Here is a 19,896-nt window from a genome sequence, read left to right as displayed (position 1 = left end):
CCTATATTTTTATGTGTTTAAGAGGAATTAGAGGAATAGAAAAATGCAGATGATTATTTTAATCACCTGCAATGAGCTTCATGCTGACTTAAATCCAAGGTATTTATTATTATTCATCCACAAGGAAGCATCATGATACAGTAGAAAGAGCACTGAATTTAGGTCAAAGAACCTGGGTTCCAATATCAGTTCCAATTGTGTGATCTTGGGAAAGATATCTAGCTTTCCTAAGCCTTTGTTTCCTCAATTGTAAAATAAGTGAATTGACCTAAATGACCTTCCAGATCTCTTGACCTCCAGATAGATGATCTTATAGTTCTCCTCTGATGACTCATCATCGTACAGGCAGAGGTGTACTGAACCTGATCATATCTGGAAAGCCAAATGTGAAATTTTCACTATGAGCATTTACACTTTGGAAATCATCAAAAGCTACAAATTAGGGCCTGACTTATTGTTTTGTTGATTGTCTCAACTTAAGAAAGTGATTGAGAATATGTTAATGCAAATTAAACTTAAAAGTATGTCAGACTTTTTTTTTGAGAGCCAGTTGTTAAATATTTGCCAACACACCCCTAGGAACAGGATTTTTTAAAGCTATGGCAGCAAGGGAAAAATTTTAAGATTCAACTTGATTAGAATGGCTTGGTGTATAGTTTGAGTGAAGAACTGGATGCCTTTTATCTAAGAATGATCAGACCTGTGCAGATCCGGCTTGTTACCAGATAGGCTTCATGGGGATGTTTTGTTTTCTTTTAAGCTGTAGCTTAAGATGGTTTGCAAAGTTATCCAGAGTTTGAGATCTGTGATTGCCACAGGAGTATTGATACTTATGAAATCATGAATCAATGAAAGTCTTTTCCTTGTTTGTTTCTTTTTGTGGGATCTGTCTGATCCTTAAATTAACTAACACCTAGGATGTGTTTACAATCTCCAAAACTCTCTATTTAAGTTCTACTCCAGGAAAAGCCAGGATGGCAGAGTCAGAGCTCTCCCAAATAACCCTCCAAACAACTTTCAACTAACACCTCAAAATAAATTCTGGAGTGGCAGAACCAGCAGAAGGATGGAATGAAGCAATTTTTCCATCCCAAAAGAACCTAAGTCAGAAGGAAAGGTCTGTCTCTCTAGAGTGACAATGGAACACAGTCCAGCACAGGCTATGCTCAGGCAAAGCAGTACCCAGTCTTTGGAACTACTGAATCAGCAGTGGTGCCCTTCAGAGCTCTCACCCCACAGATGGTAAGGAGGTCAGATGATTGATCAGAAGGAGATAATAGAGGTCTTTATGCTGGCACTAGATACAGGTCTCTGTTGCATTGCCCGTACGCAGTTCCCAGTTACAGTCCCAGAGCTGGAAGGAACACTAGCATTAGTATGCATCTGCAGGGGGAATGGGGACCCTAGTCAGGTTCCAGGAAGAAAAGAGTGCTTGGGGTTGCTCACAGACAAGAGCACAGGCCAAGAGAGCAGTGACCACACCTCTCCTTAGATAATACCACCTTGGAAGAAGTGAAAATTTACAGACTCCTAGAACTAACTCTGAAAGGAGCAACAACAGCAGTAGGTACACACACACCCCCACACCTACACACACACATACACACACACACACAAATACAAGCAAACAAAAAAACAAACAATAAAAACCTGAAGCTTAGAACAATGCTTCCTGTACTCTGAGAGCAGAGCCCAAATGTGACATAAAGTTAAAAGTCAAGAAATAGATTGTAAAAAATTAGTTGACATCAACAACAAAAAGAAGCTGAACATAGAAAGTTACTATAGTGACTAAGAAGGTCAAAACATAAACTGAAAAGAAACAAAGTCAAAACAGCTTCATGTAAAGCTGCCAAGAAAAATGTATGTAAATTGGTCTCAGGAAGAGAAAGTATTCTCAGAAGAGTTCAAAAAAAAATTTAAAAATCAAATAAAAGATGTAGAGGAAAAATTGGGAAAAGAAATGAGAGTGATGAAAGGAAATAATGAAAAAAGAATCAACAGCTTGCTAAAGGAGGCACCAAAAATAGTGATGAAAACAATTCCTTAAAAAGCAGAATTGTCCAAATGGAAAAAGAGATGCAAAGATTACTGAAGAAAATAATTCCTTAATTATTTGAATTGGGTAAGTGGAAGTTAATGACTCCATGAGACATCAAGAAACAATTAAAGAAAATCAAAAGAATGAAAAGAAATAGAAAAAATGTGAACTATTAATTGTAAAAAGATTCGAGTGATGATTTAAGAATTATTATAAACTACTTGAAAGCCATTTTTAAAAAAAGAACCTAGGTATCATATTTCAAGAAATCAAGGAAAACTGCCCTGATATCCTAGAATCAGAAGGTAAACTATAAATGGAAGGAATTCACTGATCACTTCCTGAGATTCCAAAATGCAAACTTCTAGGAATGTTATAGCCAAATTCCAGAGTTCCCAGATCAAGGAAAAAATATTGCAAGCAGGCAGAAAGAAACAATTCAAGTACCATGGAGCCACAGTTAGGATAACATAGATTTAGCAGTTTCTACATTAAAATATCAAAGAGCTTAGAATGTGAAGTTATGGAGGGCAAAAGAGCTAGGATTATAGCCAAGAATCATCTACCCAGAAAAGTAAGTATAATCCTTCAGGGGAAAACTGGTGATTTAATGGAGTAAAGGACTTTCAAGATTCCTGATGGAAAGATCAGAGTTGAATAGAACATTTGCTTTTCAAGAGAAACATAAAAAGGTAATCAGGAAATAGAAATTATAGGGGGTTCAGTAAGGTAAAACTGTTTACACTCCTACATGGGAAGATGATACTTGTAACCCTTGAGAACTTTATCACTATTAAGGAAGTTAGGAGGAGTATACGTAGACAAAGGACATAGGCATGAATTAACAGTGATGGAATAATATATAAAACAGTAAAGTCAAGGGGCTAAGAAAATGAATGGACTGGGGAAGGGAGAAGGAATATGTAAAATGGAACAAATTATCTCATATAGAAGGGGTCTAAATGAGCTTTTATAATGGAGGGAAAGATGTGGGGTTCTGGGAAATCCTTTAACTTTACTCTGGAACTGGCTTAGAGAAGGAGTAACATATATACTCAGCTGAGGATAAACATCTACCTTACCCTACTAAGAAGCAGGAGTGGAGGAATAAAAGAGAAGGAAAAGGGGCTGATATAAATGATGGCATATTGTAAAATATGGTAGTTGGAAGCAAAACAATTTTGAGGTGAGCCAGGGGGAAAGGAGAGAGCAAGATAAGCAAGGGAAAATAAGATGGAGGGAAATACACAGTAATTACTTATGGGGGGGGGATGTTTATAGTAAGTTTCTCTGATAAAGGTCTCATTTCTCAAATATTTGGAGAACTGAGTCAAATTTATAAGAATACAAGTAAACCCCCAATTAATAAATGGTTAAAAGATGGTTAAAAGGCAGTTTTCAGATGAAGAAATCAAAGCTATCAAAAGTCATATAAAAAATGCTTTAAATCACTATTGATTAGAGAAATTCACATTAGAACAACTTTATCAGACTGGCTAATATGACAACAACAAAAAAGGGAAATGATAAATGTTGGAGATGTGGGAAAATGGGGACACTACTGCACTGTTGGTGAAATTATGAACTGATCCAACCATTCTGGAAAGCAATTTGGAACTATGGCCAAAGGGCTACAAAAATGTCCGTACCCTTTGACACAGCAATAGAGCTTCTAGGATTGTATACCCAAGAGATCATAAAAATTGGAAAAGGACCTATACATGCAAAAATCTTTATAGCAGCCCTTTTTTTTTGTAGCAGCAAAATATTAGAAATTGAGAGGATGCCCATCAATTGGGGATTGACTGAACAAATTGTAGTATATGATTTGTGATAAAATACTCTCTGCTATAAGAAATGATGAGCAAGATGCTTTCAGAAAGACCTTTCTTACATTTTCATTTACATGAAATTCATTTGCATCAATTGATTCAAAGTGAAATGAGCACGACCAAAAGAACTTTGTACACAGTAACAACCATATTGTACATGGATCAACTGTGTGTCACCTACCTTTTCTAAGCAATAAAAAGATCCAAGGCAATTCTGAAGAACTTAAGATAAAAAATGCTATCCACTTCTAGAGAAAAAGCTGATGGAGTCTGAATGCCTACTTTTGAAAACTTTCTTTTCCTTTTTTTGGTCTGTGTTGTATTTCACAATATGACTAATCTGGAAATATGTTTTACATGATTGCACATGTATAACCTACATCAAATTGATTGCCTTCTCAAGGAGAGGAGAAGGGGGGGAAGGAGAGAATTTGGAACTCAAAATATAAAAAAAATGAATGTTAGAAACTGTTTTTATGTGTAATTGGGAGGCAAAATAATATGTTAGAAATAAAAAGTTCTACTCCAATGCTACATCAAGGCATGATGATAAGTGGAGGCTCATCATGATAGTGGAACTCAAACTCTGAAAGTCCAGGCAAACTGTAAAGACTGAGCAAAACCCTGCCAAGAGATCCCACACCAATTTCTACTGTCTGACATGATTCTTGGTGCCTTTAGAGTAGCTCATCATCCTGGAGTTGATGAACAGGTGAGTCTATATATATATGTTTTTCTTCCCTCATCTTCTTAGCTGCTAATGTCCTCCTCCCCAGTGATATGTAAGTTCCTTCAAGTTAGGGATTGTCTTCATTCTTGCTTATTGAGTGATTTATTAATAAATGCCTGTTGACTTGGCTTTTTGATTTTTCAGCTTGGTCTAATTACCTCAATCTTTGTGGTTTGCCAGAGTAAGTAGTTTTCAAATACTCAGAGTCATTTTGAAGTTTTGAAGTATTTCCAAAAGAAGTATGTGAGTTTAAATAGAATACAGAATTTTTTAAAGTTCATTATTCCCACCTGTAATTGACTGGAAATGATTGCCCATCATCATAATCATGAGCATGGTCCTTTCTCTTCTCTCCCCCTCCTCTAGCATTAAATCCACACCTGAACATGGTACCAGTGGACTGATGGTCATCAAAGCAAGTCTGACTGAGCCCCTTTAATGAACTTAAATTAAAAAACAAAGTTGACATGCATGGAAATATCTGTAAAGAAATAGGAACACAAAGAAAATCTTAGAAGTAATGAATAAAAATATGACCAAAATGCCATAAATGAAAGGAATCATTATTTGTGCCCTTGATCCCATATCTTCCTGTTTTCTTAATAGTTTATCCCTTTAATCAATTTCTCCCATTGCCCTATTTTTCATTTTCTTCCTGGCTACCTACAAACATGCCATTCTTATGAATACTTTCACTTGATACTGGTATAAGAGATGCTTTACGCCTTTTATCATGTTTGGAATTTATAGAGCAAGAAGGTGGCTTTGGTAAATTCATAGGAAAGGAAACTGAAGTTCAGAAACATGTAGTGGTTTACCTTCAAGTAGCAGCTTACTAGCTATGCTAAGATTGGAACCCAGGGCTCTTGATTCTTGATCTACTGAAATTTTTATTATCTCATATTGATTTTCATATTTACTTTTCTAAGACTAATTATTAATTCAAATATTTTCCCCAAGTTTGCCTCTTAAACTACCATCCTATGTCTCCTCTCTTTCTCAGCTTAACTCACAGCAAATCAAACAAACAAAAAATTCCTTCCACTAATTTATCAAGATCTGGCAATCTGGCTTCTGATCTAGTTTCAAGTGTTGTCTTTGAGCCTTCCTGCCTGAGGGACCCTTGGCAAATCACTCTCACATGACATAGATAATGCTTGAAGATTAGAAGTTGTGAATATTATATGGATAATCAACTGTGAAAGAGTTCATTAGTCTAATCAATACAATTATCCAAGATGGTTCCAAAGGGCACATGCTATCCACCTTGAGAGAGAAAACTGAAGAACTCTGAATGCAGGTTCAAGAAAAAAATTTTTTTCCATTCTGGCTTTTCTTGCCTTTTTTTTTTTGCAACATAGCTAATATGGAAATATGTTTTGCTTGACTTCGCATGTACAGTGAGTATCACATCACTTCTTTCTCAATGGGTAAAGGAGGAATTAGAGGGAGAGTAAGAATTTGGAATATAAACTTTAAAAAAATGAGTTTTAAATAAAAATGTATTTTTATAAAGATTATAAGTTGTAGAGCAAATATCATGTTGGTAGAGGGAATTTTTTCAAGGAACTCAGGAAGAGTTCTCTATATCAATGGAATAATATATGTGGTAAAAAAGTAAACACATGGATAGGTAGATAAATGAATGAATGAATAAGGTTAAGAATACGTCAACTATTTACTTTGCTGGGTTACTGTGAGGACTTGTAGAATACTTTGCAAACCTTGAAGTGCTATGCAAAAGACAATTATTATTCTTATGAAACATCCCCAATCAAGAGAGGTAATGAAGAGTCCTGCACTATACCCCAGCTTTTTCCATGCTGTCTGATCCATAAGGCAAGAGATGGAATTTGAAACTTATATCAAGGAAATTTCTCTTCTATAAATCCCTGACAATATAGCATCACCATCTCCATGCTGCCTGAGAGCATCCTGACCCTGACTCTGCAAATATCATCCATGTTGCTGAAATGCATAAAAGTTAGCTAGTCTGTTTAAATCCACCATTCCCTCTCTCTCCCCTTTAAATATCCTGAGAAAATCACCCCTGCACATTACTGCAGCAGTACGTAATGCAATACTACAATTCTTTTCCTTGATACCTCCCAGGTTAGTTGCTATCCACATCCCTGATGCTAACAACTTATCCAATAATCAAGTTTAAAATACCCTACTATTTTCAGCCCCCTCTTTCTCTTTCTTTCTCTCTGGGAGTGTTTGTATGTGTGTGTGTGTGTGTGTGTGTGTGTGTGTGTGTGTGTGTGTGTGTGTGTGTGTGTGTGTGTGTGTGGTTTGGCCTCTTTATATATGCCTGGAGGAAATTGGCTCAATCTAACAAGGGCACAGACATCATTCCTCTGGTTGTTGGCTAGTCATTTCATTAGCAATATACTTACTCCTGCCTAGAAATGTTATTTTCATAAACTAAGAGACCACACAGCATAGCCTGGTACCTACATATCCAGTACTCTTTTCTCCAGGGCCTTGCTTCTTTTATTTCTTTTGAAACGCCACCTCATACTAATGACACATTGAGTCTTCCCTCTGCCAGTATAGGTAGACTGCCAGATTCATCAACGTCCTCTCTTCCTGAAGTTTCCCTGCATGAGATAGAAGCTGCTCCTCATCTTTCTAAACAAGTTTCCCAGGACTGTGAGGCTCATAGCAAGGGGGATATTGGAAAGCCCTTCTCATTTGATTCAACTCCAATCCATATTTGGGAGGGATTGAAGCCTTAGTCCAATGAGTTAGTCTCAAGGGGTGCACATTAAATCTAGCACCAATTAAAGTGACATTTTAGTTACCTAAAATGTGTGGTACCCCCAAATACTAGCCCTGTAGAGGCTGTGGCTATTTCCTGCATTAATTGTCCAATCAAATCAGTCTGAAGTTTGAAAGGTAGATGGATCATAGCTGTAGAGAGGAAAGGGTCCAGAGGAATTAGCTAATTCAATCCTTTCATTGTACAGATGAAGAAATTGAGACCAATGGAGGCTAAATTAATCATCCCAAATCATGGAGGTCATGGAGGTGGCAAGCATCAGAGGTACTCTTTGAACTCAGATCCTCATACTTCAGGCTTAGTGTTCTTTCTACTGTAATACTCTGATTCCAGGCCAATGGAATCAGCCATTTAACAAGCAATTACTAAGCTATTACTATGTGTGCCAGGAACTGTGCTACATAATGGAAGAATTTTTGCCTTTCTGACCATCCTCCTTGAGAGCTTTCATTTATGTCTTCTTCATTTGGGGGCAAGCCTTCCTTGGAGGCCAATGTCCTACTTTGCTTCCCTGTGAGTGAGAAATTTTTCTAAGTTCTCAGAATCAAGCTTCTTGGTCTTCCTCTTCCTTAGTCTTAAAGGCAGGTAAGCCTCCCACTAATCCCCCGCACCCCACAACCATCAAATGTGAAAGGCTTTTTCACACCTTTTGGATTTCTATTCTTTTCACTGTAATTAGTTGTTCCTGCAGGAACTTCCCCTTAGAGATGTTGGCTCTGGTAAGCATGGCATGGTCACCCACCCGAAATGACCTCTTGTTAGTTTCTCTTTTTAAGAGCCTTAGGTGTTCCCATCTTTTTTTTTTTTTCAAAATCTCTTTTTAGAGTCTCCAGCAAGGATGGGCTAAATCAGAGGTGGGGAACCTGCTGCCTCGAGACCATACATGGTCTTGAGTGTGGCCTTTTGACTGAGTCCAAGTTTTACAGAACAAATCCTTTCATTTAGGGGATTTCTTCTGTGAAGTCTGGAATCAGTCAAAGGGCCACACTTGAGGATGTAGAGGGCCACATGTGACCTCAAGGACACAGGTTCCCCGTCCCTGGGCTAGATGATCAGAAGTGCCACAAGGAAATCCATGAGCTGTAGTGGATGAATCAAACACTGTTACTTCTTAGGAAACTTCCTTCCTTCCTGACCTTCAGCTACATTGACTTACGACTCTCTTGATGCCTTAATAATTTTTCCACATATATATATATATATATATATATATAAAATACATTTATGCATACATATATATACACAAATCTATACATTAACTGCCTCTGAAATGAAATATGTGTGTGTGTATATATATATACATATATGACTGTGTGTCTGTATTCATAGATGCTATGTGTATCTCTCTCTCTCTCTTTCTCTGTATTTTTTTTAAGAGAGTCAGTTCATAGCAGTAGATGCAGAGGTGGTCTAAAAGCCAGGGACCCAGAAGTCCTTAGCTTCAGAGATCCTGCCTTTGACATATATTGATCGTGTAACTCAGGACAAGTCACCTGACCTCTCACTGTTCTAGTTAACTTCAATGCTTACAAAGAAGGTGCTGACCTGCGCTGAGAGAGGAAGTTTCTTTTAGGAGTTCCCTAGACCAATGAAATTACAGGTCCCATCTCTATCCTCCAAGTCACCTAGGCTTACAGTCTACTTGTTGGTTATATTTGACTCCTCACTCTCTCTTACCTCTCTATTTCTGACCTGTTGCCAAATCTTATCTTTTCTGACTTCCTCTCATTTTTCATATATGCTTTCCTTCCTCCATTCACACAATTGCTACCATGGTACAGGCTTATATCACTTCATGCCTGGGCTAGTGTACTAATCTTTTGGTTTGTCTCACTGCCTCTAGGTTCCACTCAGTTGCAAAAAAATTGTATTGCTAATATGGAATTCTGACAATGCTACTCCTGACTCAATAACATTCACTGGCTCCCTATTACCTTCAGGATTAAATATGGAATCCTCTGTTAAGCGTTTACAAACCTTCTCAACCTGGTGCCATCATACCTTTCCAGTCTTCTTTACTCCTCTCTACATACTCTGTCATTTAGTGATAACAGCCTTAAAAATAACTGCTCCTCATGGACAGCATTCTATCTCCTGACTTTGTGTCTTTTCACTGGCAGCCCTCATACCTGGACTGCTCTCCCTCTATACCTCCATCCCTACCTCCTGGCTTCTCTGGCCCCTTTCAATACTCAGCTCAAATTCCACCTTCTGCAAGAGGTATTTCTTGGTTCCTCTTGCTGCACATGCTTTCTCTCTGAGATTAACTTTCATTTACATTTATATCTCTTGCATGTCCTTTTTAATTTTTACTGTTTTGCTTGTTATCTTCTCTGTTAAACTGTGAGATCCTTGAGGGCAGGGTCCATGTTTTTGTATTTCTTTGTATCCTCAGCTTCTAGCACAGTATCTGGCACATAGTAAGTGTTTGTTGAATGATGGAGTTATACTGCTTTTCCTAGTGTTAGCACTGATCAAGCTATGATGATAACAATACCTCTAAGGACATTCAAAATTCAAGAGTTTTGACAATGTGATTCTATCTATCTATCCATCCATTCATCCATCATCTATCTATCTATCTATCTATCTATCTATCTATCTATTTATCTATCATCTATCTATCCATCCATCCATCCATCCATCCATCCATCCATCCATCCATCCATCCATCCATCTATCTATCTATCTATCTATCTATCTATCTATCTATCTATCTATCTATCTATCTATCTATCTATCTACCTATCTATCTACCTATCTATCTATCTATACATCCATCCATTATCTATATCTGTCTGTCTATCTATCTATCCATCCATCTATCCATCTATCCATCTATCTATCTATCTATCTATCTATCTATCTATCTATCTATCTATCTATCTATTTATCTATCAGTATCCTGAGCCATCTCCAGTTGTCCTAATCCATACTTGCCAACTGAACCCAGCTGACTCCAGAGGAAAAAATGAGGCTAGTGACTTTGCACAGCCCTTGCTCACTTAAATCAAATTCACTTGCATGTCATGTCATGACCTCCTTGATGTCACGGTCCTCTTTAAGAAAGAAGGACAAACAACAACTTCTATCTATCTTTTTTTGTGGCTAAAGCAACCCATAAGCACCATTTCTTGAGGATTGTGTGTGTGTGTCTCTCTGTGTGTGTGTGTTGGGTTGAAATAATGGATCCCTGAAATCCATGGATTCCCCTGAAATAAGAACTCAATGATATCAGACCTTAAGGGGGGGAGGGGAGAAAAGGAGCCATAAGGAACTTGACCCTGCAGCTATTATCCCATTGAGAAATTTGGTAGCAATGGTGAGTCTACTTAAATTTAGTTTTCACTACTGCCTTCTTTCAATTAGTGCATATTCAGGTGGAAGTTCTCCAGCTACATGTCTTTTCATGCAGACCCTGGGGATCATCAGCCCCTCTCATTTCTTTGGGCATGAGAATGGACTAGACTATATAGGGCAGACATTAGCCATATTACCCTTTTGGGCATTGGTGAACAGAAAGTGGCTGCAAAGTCCCATGAACTTTACCTACTCCTTACATTCCTTTGAAAACACATTCAAATAATTTTTTCAATGTCAAACTATGTTTTAAACTATTTTACAGCAAGGTCCATCATTTTAATTTCTTAGTAATCTTCCTGTGGTACCTAGTACTATACAGTACTAAGTAGACACTTTCTCAATGATGGTGGCTACCGGTCACAATTCATTTCCATCTTGGTCTAAATTTCCAGAATCAAAGGAAAAGTCTCCAATGTGAAGATACCAAATGATCCCTATCATAACCACCCTCATCCTCCCATCATCCTTCCGCTCACATAAATTTTGTTTTGCTGCAGTGAGCTGATTGATGGCCGAGAAGTTAGAGAAAAGCCAGACTAACTTTGTGAATGCCATAAAAATAAACTATTTTAATAGATACATAAATAAAGTGTTGATCATAGAAACAATAAAATTGTCTAGCTTCTGCATAGAAACCACACTAAAAATATTCCAGGTAACTTTTAAATAAAGTCCTCATCTCGTTACATTCAAAATAATGGGTGAATGAGATCTATTCAGGCTCTTCACCGGAGTTATTTCCCTTCAATACTCTCCTTGTTCCAGCAGTGTTTACAGTAACTCAGACTTTTACAGTGCTTTGTCATTTAGGAGGGTGAAATTTAATAAAAATATTCTACTGTTACTTGGAAAATAAGAAATAGTATAATAAAAGCATCATTTGAATCACCATTGATGACAGTAAAATATTCTGTCTCTGTAAAAATAAATTATGCTTTTATGCAGGTGTCATTTTTTATTAAAGCGATTAAACAATAATTATAGTCCTCTTTTTGGCAGTGTGCTCAAAGGCCTTTTCTTGCCCTTCTTATACATGTAAAATCATATGAGGTACAAGCTGTTTCCCATATGAGGCTCACCACTTATTTTTGCTGGAAGAAAATCTTCAGCCATGAAAAACAAAAACAAAAAACCCTAATAGCAAAACATCTTGTGTGTAGAACACACACACACACACACACACACACACACACACACTCTTAAAAAAAATCCAGTAGGAAATTAGGTCTTTTCCAATGCCACTTATTTGGCTTTGCATGTGCTTTCCTAAAGTCAGTGTTATTTATGCTCAGTGCCCTATAACCCCCTTCACACTAGCAGGATTTTCAGTTACAGTCATATTCTTTCTCCTTTACTTAAAAAAATGGCAAATTGTTGAAATGTAGAAACTGTCATGCCAACACCTGACCTTTATGAAAGGAACAAGGAAAAAAAAAACCACGGGTAACAGCATTATCTGAAATGCCGATGCCTGTGGGAATGGCATCTTTGGTATGAAGAAGAAAGTTCTTGACAAAGCCATTTGTGGTTCTGTATATGATGGGTCAGGAAGACTGAGATCAAGTTTGAGACTGTTCTGCATTGGTGTGGTATGAGAGCAGATCTGGGGTTTTCAGGCAGACTCATTACAGAGCTGACTTTGACAGTTTAGCTGGGGAAAGTATGGGTCAAAGTATGGATGAATCTGGTTTTCACCAAACATTGTTTTATGATTATCCACGAGTAAAGTCTGTTTGGCAATTTGGAAACTGCCCTTTTTTCCGATGTTTTTTCTTCTTGGTCTTAGTTTTTTTCTGCTTTTTTTCAGCCTTGTTTTTTGCTGGTTTCCTTTTCTTATCATCTTCTTTGTACCATGGTCCCCAGACTCCTCCGTTGAGCCTTGGGTTACTCCTAGGGTCTTTGGGTGGATACCTAACTGGGACTGCAGTTTTATTGAACTGGGACAGTCTCCGTAACAGTTTCTTCACAATCCCTGGATATTTACTTGAAAGATCCACTCGCTCATATGGGTCAGCTGTGATGTTGAACAGCCAAACACTTTTGCCAGCAGACCAGGAAATTCTTTCATTATGCCACCGATTGGGCCCGGCATTACTAAAAGATTGAGGGGGGACCCAATCACTATATCCTGGATTCCCAGTCAACAGTTTCCAGTGGTGAACTCTTATTGCTGACTGGATAGCTGTGTTCCAGATCCCAAAGCCTGCTGCCAAAGAACCATTTTTGGCTTTTGTATAAATGGGGTCAATATTGTGCAAAATATCTACTCGTGGAGAACGCCGGCCTTCACTTATGGTCTCCCAGATGTCATAACCATCTAACTGAGTGTCCTCATCAATCCAGCCTTCGGCCAGTGTGATCAGTGTGGGGTACCAATCTGTGATGTGCACGAGCTCTTTACATATAGTTCCTTTGTTTTTCAAAAGTGGGCTGTGAACAAAGCCAACTGCCCGTATTCCTCCTTCCCAATATGTTCCCTTGCTTCCCCTGAGAGGCCAGTTGCTTCCTCCTGCCATAGGCTGTCCTCCATTATCTGAAGAGTAGATGATAATACTGTTGTCATAGAAACCATACCTCTTTAAAGCCAGGGTCACGTTGTGGATGGCCTCATCTAAGCAGGACAGCATGGCAGCGTATCTCCTCCGGTTAATGTTGATAATGGATCTGTAATGTTCAAAGTACTTTCCTGGTGCCTGCAGGGGTGAGTGAACAGCCTGGTATGCTATATACAAAAATATAGGCTTCCTGGGGTCATGAGAAGCTAAAATCTGCTGCACTTTCTGAGTATACATCTGTGTTGAATATATACCATTATCGTGGTCCCAAGCAGCGTTGTCATTCTCGTACAAGTCATACCCACACATCCCTGGGCTATCACATTTGTAGTGTGTATAGTAATCGCCACTTCCCAGGAGGGAGCCAAAAAAAGTATCAAATCCTCTTTTGGTTGGCATGCATTCTTTCCTATAAAACCCCAAATGCCATTTTCCCACCATATGAGTTGAATAGCCAACTTCCTTTAGTTTCTGAGGTAGGGTCGCATTATCCAGAGGTAAGCAGTTGGGCTGAGTAGGTCTTATGATAGAGTGCTGAAGTCCGGTGTGTATCTGATACCTTTGAAAAATTAAAGAAAACATAAGATGTAAACACAGGACAGACGTAGTTTACGTAGACTAAATGATTATCTTAAATATTTTTTTTACAGAAAGTGAATATATACCACACTTTTGTTGTTAACATACCAATGAATACTTTAACTAATGCCCTTATTAATATCTAGTTAATATGCAAAATTTACCTAAATCATTGTTCCCTAACTCATGGGTTTCTCCAGTGATCTCAAGTGATGTATGAAATTATCAATATAATTTAATTCAATAAGCATTTATTAAGAACCTACTGTGTGCAAGACTAAGGAAAAATAGTCCTTATCTTCAAGAATCTTAACTGTATATTACATTCTCACAAGATAATTAACTTAATGAAACACAAATATTTTCTAAAAATATGTATTTTCTAAAAATAATTTTTTTCTAAAATATGTGACAAAATAGATGCCCATTAACTGGGGGATAACTAAGCAAGTTGAGGTAAAATAATGTAATGGAATACCACTGTAGGAAAGGGTGAATGTGATCAATATAGATATAATGGGAAGGCTTACATGAACTGACACAAAGTGGAATAACCAGAATCAGGAAAACAAAACACATATTAAGAACAACGTTGTCATCAGAAAAAACAGGAACAAAAAATAATGACAGTTAAATGCTGAGAATTTATAGTGACCAAGATGGGCCCCCAAGAGAAGATGAAGAAGACACTTGCCCCTGCCTCCCACCTCATTCTTCACATAGGTATGGGATGATTGGAGTGGAATACTATATATCACATCAGAATTTTTGAATATGTTGTTTAGTTTTGCTGAATTCTTTGTTTCTAGTTTGTATTCTTTGTTGTAAGGGCTTATTATCTGGGAGGGGGAAGGAAGAGGGATATATTGGATAATGGAGGTAATTTAAAAAATCGAAGGATATCAACAAAATTATAATTTTAAAAACCTTATCTCTTAGAAGACCAGGGAATTGATGGACAGGTCCAGTGCTGTTCATTTAGTACTTTGTGTTCATCCTTCATTGCTGAAGAAGACCACGCCATCAGAAAAATGACGACATGACTTGCACTTGACTTTGTTTTGAGTGAGGGAGGGCTGTGCAGGTCACCAGCCTCACTTCTCCTCCAGAGCCATCTGAATCCAGTGACCTGATATTCTTTATGACTGGAGGTGACCCAGGATGCAGTGGGAGGACTTGGACTCTTTAGGCCAAGGTCTTTCCATTCAGTTTTTTATTCATTCAACAAGTACAGTATGTTTTAAATACTTGCTCTATACAAAATACTATGTAACATCTGTAGTATAGTCTAGGATGGGATGGGGAACCTGTGACCTTGAGGCCATATGTGGCCCTCCAGATCCTTGGGTGAGGCCTCTTTACTGAGTCCAAGTTTTTCAGAACAAACTCTTTTATTAAGGGGATTTAGTCTATCAAGTTCCGATTCAGTCAAAGGGCTGGACTTGAGGACCTAGAGGGCTACATGTGGCTTCAAGGATCCGGGTTCCCCACCCCTGCTCTAGGAGATATTCGCAGTTCCATAATCTAGGAGATTAGCAAAGTTTAGACTACATACTATACTATATATACTATCTCAGCCCTCAGAGACACAGTCTAGTAAGGGGATAACAGCATAGATAACTGCATTATAAGTAGGTGCTATGTAAAGTCCCGAGATGAAAGTTGTTATCAACTGAGGGGAGCAGGACAGATCATAAACAGAAGAGGCATTTGAGTTGGACTTTAAAGGTTCAATAGAAATTCAAGTGCAAAGTGGGAGGGAAAACATTTCTAATAAAGAATTCCAGATAATAGTATTAATAAAGAGGTGGCAGTATAGGAGCATATGTAATATTCATGTGGCACAGAGTAGTCTAGTTTTACTAGAATATAGAATGTATGATGAGAGTGATTATATCAGATACAACTGGAAAAGAAGGATAACACTATATTGTAGAGGACTTTGAATGCCAAGCAGTAGTGTCTAAACTTTACTTAGGAACCAATGGGGAATTTCTGAATACTTCTTGAATGGATGAGAGAAATGATTAAATGTATGACTAATAAATGATTTATGGAGCAGAGTGAAAGATAGATAAAATGTGAGAAAAGAGTGGAGTTGGGAAGTTAGACATTTATTCCATTAGCTAGATATTTAGTTCAATAGTTAGATATTTATTCCAATAGCATGTCCAAAAAGGTGTTCATAAAAGTCACTATTATGAGACTGGTGGTGGGAATAGGAGGAAGATCCATACATGAAAGTTGTTGTAAAAGTGGAATTGACATGACTTGTACCAATTGGATATGAGAGGTGAGGAGAGAAAAGAGACAGAGATAAGCTAAAGGTTATAAACATGAGAGACCAGGTAAAGTTTCTGCCACAGACAGAAACAGAGAAGTCAGAATGAGGAACAGATTTAGGGAGAAAGATAATGGACTATGTTTTGGAAATGTTGCATCTGAGATGCTGATGAGACATTCAGGTGGAAAAGTCTTCTAGGTCACTGAAGATATGGTGGAACTTACAAGAAAAGTTGGGCCAAAAGATACCAATTTGGGAATTATCTGTCTAGCAGTGATAGAAAAATGAATGATATTGTCAGTTCAGAGAGAGAACTGAAGGATAAGGGCATGTCCTTGATGAACATTCATATTAAAAGAATGATGTACCAGCAAAAAGAACAGGATAGTGAGATGTGTCTGAAATTAAGGAAAGATAGATCATGCAGTAGGCGGATGTTGGAAAGTGTCTGAAGCTTCAAAGAAATTAAAGAGGATAAGGACTGAGAAGTAACCTTGGCTTTGGTGATTACTGAATTAGTATTGGTTATCTGGTGCTGCTTAAAGAAGGTGAGTGAATACAGTGATGCGACGGGAACAGAAGCCCAATTGCAAATTTTCCACAAGTAGTCCTTAATAGACTATAATTTCTTAAAGTTGAGGACTAGTTCATTTTTGTCTTTGTACAAAAATGTCTGGCCCATATTAAGCACTTAGTAAATGCTTATTGGGTTAGCTTAGTGTCACAGCAGATAGAGTACCAGACCTGAAGTCAAGAAGGTTTATTTTCTAGAGTTCAAATCTGGCTTCAGATATTTATTAACTATGTGGTGCTTAGCAAGTACTTAACCTTCCCAGTTTGCTTCAGTTTCCTCATCTGTAAAATGAGTTGGAGAAGGAAATGGCAAACTACTTTAGTATCTTTGCCAAGAAAACCCCAAATGAAGTCATGAAGAGTCAGACTCAATGAAAATGACTCAAGAACAAATGATTATTGATTGATTGATGGAGAACAAACAACTTTTTCAAAAGGATTATCAGCAAAAAGAAATAAAATGGAATCATAGCTGGATTGAGTAGAAAAATCAAGAAGGAAAAGCTTTTCTAGAACTGGGTAGACCTGACCTTGTTTGTTGGTAGATATGAATGAACAATTAGGAGGAAGAGATTAAAGATTAGTAGATGAGATAGGAGCTGAGGCATGTCAGTCTAGGGCCTGGCTGTATTTGAGAGTGAAAGAAGAGATTAAAGGTTTGAAACAGTCACTGTGGGAAAAGATATAGGAAGTAGATAAGAGTAGTACAACAAAATTCACAGGACAGCAATGACTTAAGTGAGCTTGCACACAATGAATTTGTAGTAGGTAAAATTAGTTCAGTTTTATGATTTTTACCCATAAATGTTCAGCAGTTGAAGACAAGCGTAGAAGTTAAATGATGAGACTCACCCAGGGATGAGGATTTCCTGATTGGGAAGGTCAGAAAGTCCAAAAGTCAAGGAATTCTAATATATAGAATCATCTAGATTGTAGATAGTAGTAAAATATCAAAGTGGCAAACTGTTCATCCATGCAAATAGTTAGCAAACATTTATTTAAAGTAGGTCAGGTAATGTGATAAATACTAAGGATATAAAGACATAAAAAAAAAAAAAAAGGAAATAGGCCCTTACCTTAAAGAAATTACATTCTACTAAAGAAAAAAAGTATGAGGGGGCAGCTAGATGGTTTAGTGTATAGAGCACTGGCCCTAGGGTCAGGAAGATCTGAGTTCAAATGAGGCCTCAGATACATCATACTTACTAGCTGCATGGCCTTGGTCAAGTCACTTAACCCTGACTACCTTGCAAAAAGGAGGAAAAAAACAGTATGTACATGAAAAATCAAATTAGCAACATATATGCTAAGAAGATACAAAGTAATTTTTGTGGAGAGGGTACTAAAAAATGAGAGGATCCGGATAAGCCAAAACCTGAGGTAGAGATAACGAAGGCATAAATTTCAAACACGGAGGCTGTCCTGTACAAAGCTATGGACCTATGAACAGAAAGGAGCAAAGCCAGAATTTGGAAGATACTCTTCTTGGAGATCAGGAAAGGGCTCAGGGAGTGAAATTTATAATAAAGGCAAAGAGTATTTAGTGTGAGAGTAGAAAAGGTGAAAAATGAAGATATGTGATTCAAGGGTACAATTTCAAGGCTGTCATGCAATTTCACAAAGTGGTGGTCTAAGGTGGGACCATGTCAGTATGTGGCTTAAGGATGATGGACAAAGGGGGTGATTACAGTTGAAAAGAGTGAAGAAGTATGTAGTTATTTGTTAAATGAGGAGACTGGAGACCACAAGAATGGTGAAAAGGACTGGAATGGAAAGGGAGACCCAATGTTGAATTCATTGAGAATGTTGGAAGAAGCATTTGGAAATTAGTAAATATCAGAAACAAATATGGGGTGACTTAGGGTTAGAAAATTAGGGTTAAGACTAGTACAAGAAATTGGTTGCTTGTAACATTAAAGAAAAAAGTCATGAAATAGTAATACTAGTAATATAGAAGGAATGATAGAGAATGAGAAATCAGATCTGTGAACTGAAGACAATAGAACAACTGACCTCTGGGATGAGTTGTCTTCAGGGGAAAGGCAAATTTCTTTTAAAGGAAAGAGGTAGAAAGAATATTGACTGGAAAATTCTAGTGGATAGGGAAGTGTGTGGAGACTAGAATTGGAGTTGAGGGCACAGTGGAATAGAACGGGTAAACTGGCTAGGAAATCAATATAGTGATGAGCTGAGGAGAGAGATTAGTTGGTGTGTTCCCTACATATATATCCTATTAAAAAAAATGCCTGATGTATTTTTCTCATCAAAAATTAATTATAAAAATCGTTAACAAAAGAGATTTTGTATTCTGAAGTTATAAATGAATATGATCACTAAGATAATTTGTACTTAGAGGTTATTTTATTCCCACTCAGAGTTCAATCTTGTTAGGGTGAAAGGTTCTATAGTGTTCAAGACAAGCTTCAGTTTCTTTTTGTGTGTAATTTCTACTTCATTAGTAAGGGAAATGAACATTAAAGAAAAGGAAAGGAAGAAATTCTCCTTCCATGGTTCAATCTACAGCACAGTCAATATATACTTGCAGAAGGTCTCTTTTACCTTACAAAATACTTTTTTGTATTTTTTTTGAAGCTATTCTGCCATAATGTTTTTCATTAAAAAAAAACAAACCCACAAAACTGTTGATTCGAGTGACTGTTCTCATTTTGCCACCTAATACAACTTTTCATTACCTACGTCAATCAGGTAAGGGGAAAACCAAACCAAAACCGAAACCAAAACAAAACTGGGGGGCTGTGCAATACAGAACTGCTGGGAAAATGTGTTAGATTAATACTGATAGTGTCATGAACTCCTTCTTTCCTAAGGGAACAAGGGAAAGGTCTCATACATTTCCCTCTACAATATTGCTTTGTCTTATTTATTTTTTCATCGTTAACTCCTAAACAGGATCTAAGGCAACATGGTAACCCTGGGTGTAAAGATTAAACTAAAATAAATATTAATTTCCGGCATCATTTTCTTAAGTCAACAGTCTTTTGCCAAGTGAATTATTTCCAGGAATGGTGATTAGTACGTAAATCTATGAGTTTTCTATTAGTTCAAGATGTGCATATTAGCTCAGTACACACCCACCCACACACACACACACATACACACACACATTATATGTAAATGGATATACATACATATA

At 37.4% G+C, this 19,896-nt stretch overlaps 1 protein-coding gene across 2 annotated transcripts in view; it reads right to left on the bottom strand.

The window, feature by feature from the left end:
* Positions 1 to 12,341: 12,341 nt before the first annotated feature.
* The window catches only part of ARSJ (arylsulfatase family member J), a 123,549-nt gene continuing 115,994 nt past the window's right edge, over positions 12,342 to 19,896 (bottom strand). For both annotated transcript variants that reach the window (XM_072623676.1, XM_072623677.1), the window contains exon 2: positions 12,342 to 13,865. In XM_072623676.1, coding sequence (XP_072479777.1) covers positions 12,464 to 13,865 — 1,402 coding nt within the window. In that variant the 3' untranslated portion in view covers positions 12,342 to 12,463. The remainder of the gene's footprint in view (positions 13,866 to 19,896) is intronic.

The sequence above is a fragment of the Notamacropus eugenii genome, chromosome 7 (genome assembly GCF_028372415.1).
Source record: "Notamacropus eugenii isolate mMacEug1 chromosome 7, mMacEug1.pri_v2, whole genome shotgun sequence".
NCBI classification, from domain to species: Eukaryota; Metazoa; Chordata; class Mammalia; order Diprotodontia; family Macropodidae; genus Notamacropus; species Notamacropus eugenii.
The sequence above is the reverse complement of the archived record's forward strand: the minus strand, read 5'-3'. Positions and strand labels throughout refer to the sequence as shown.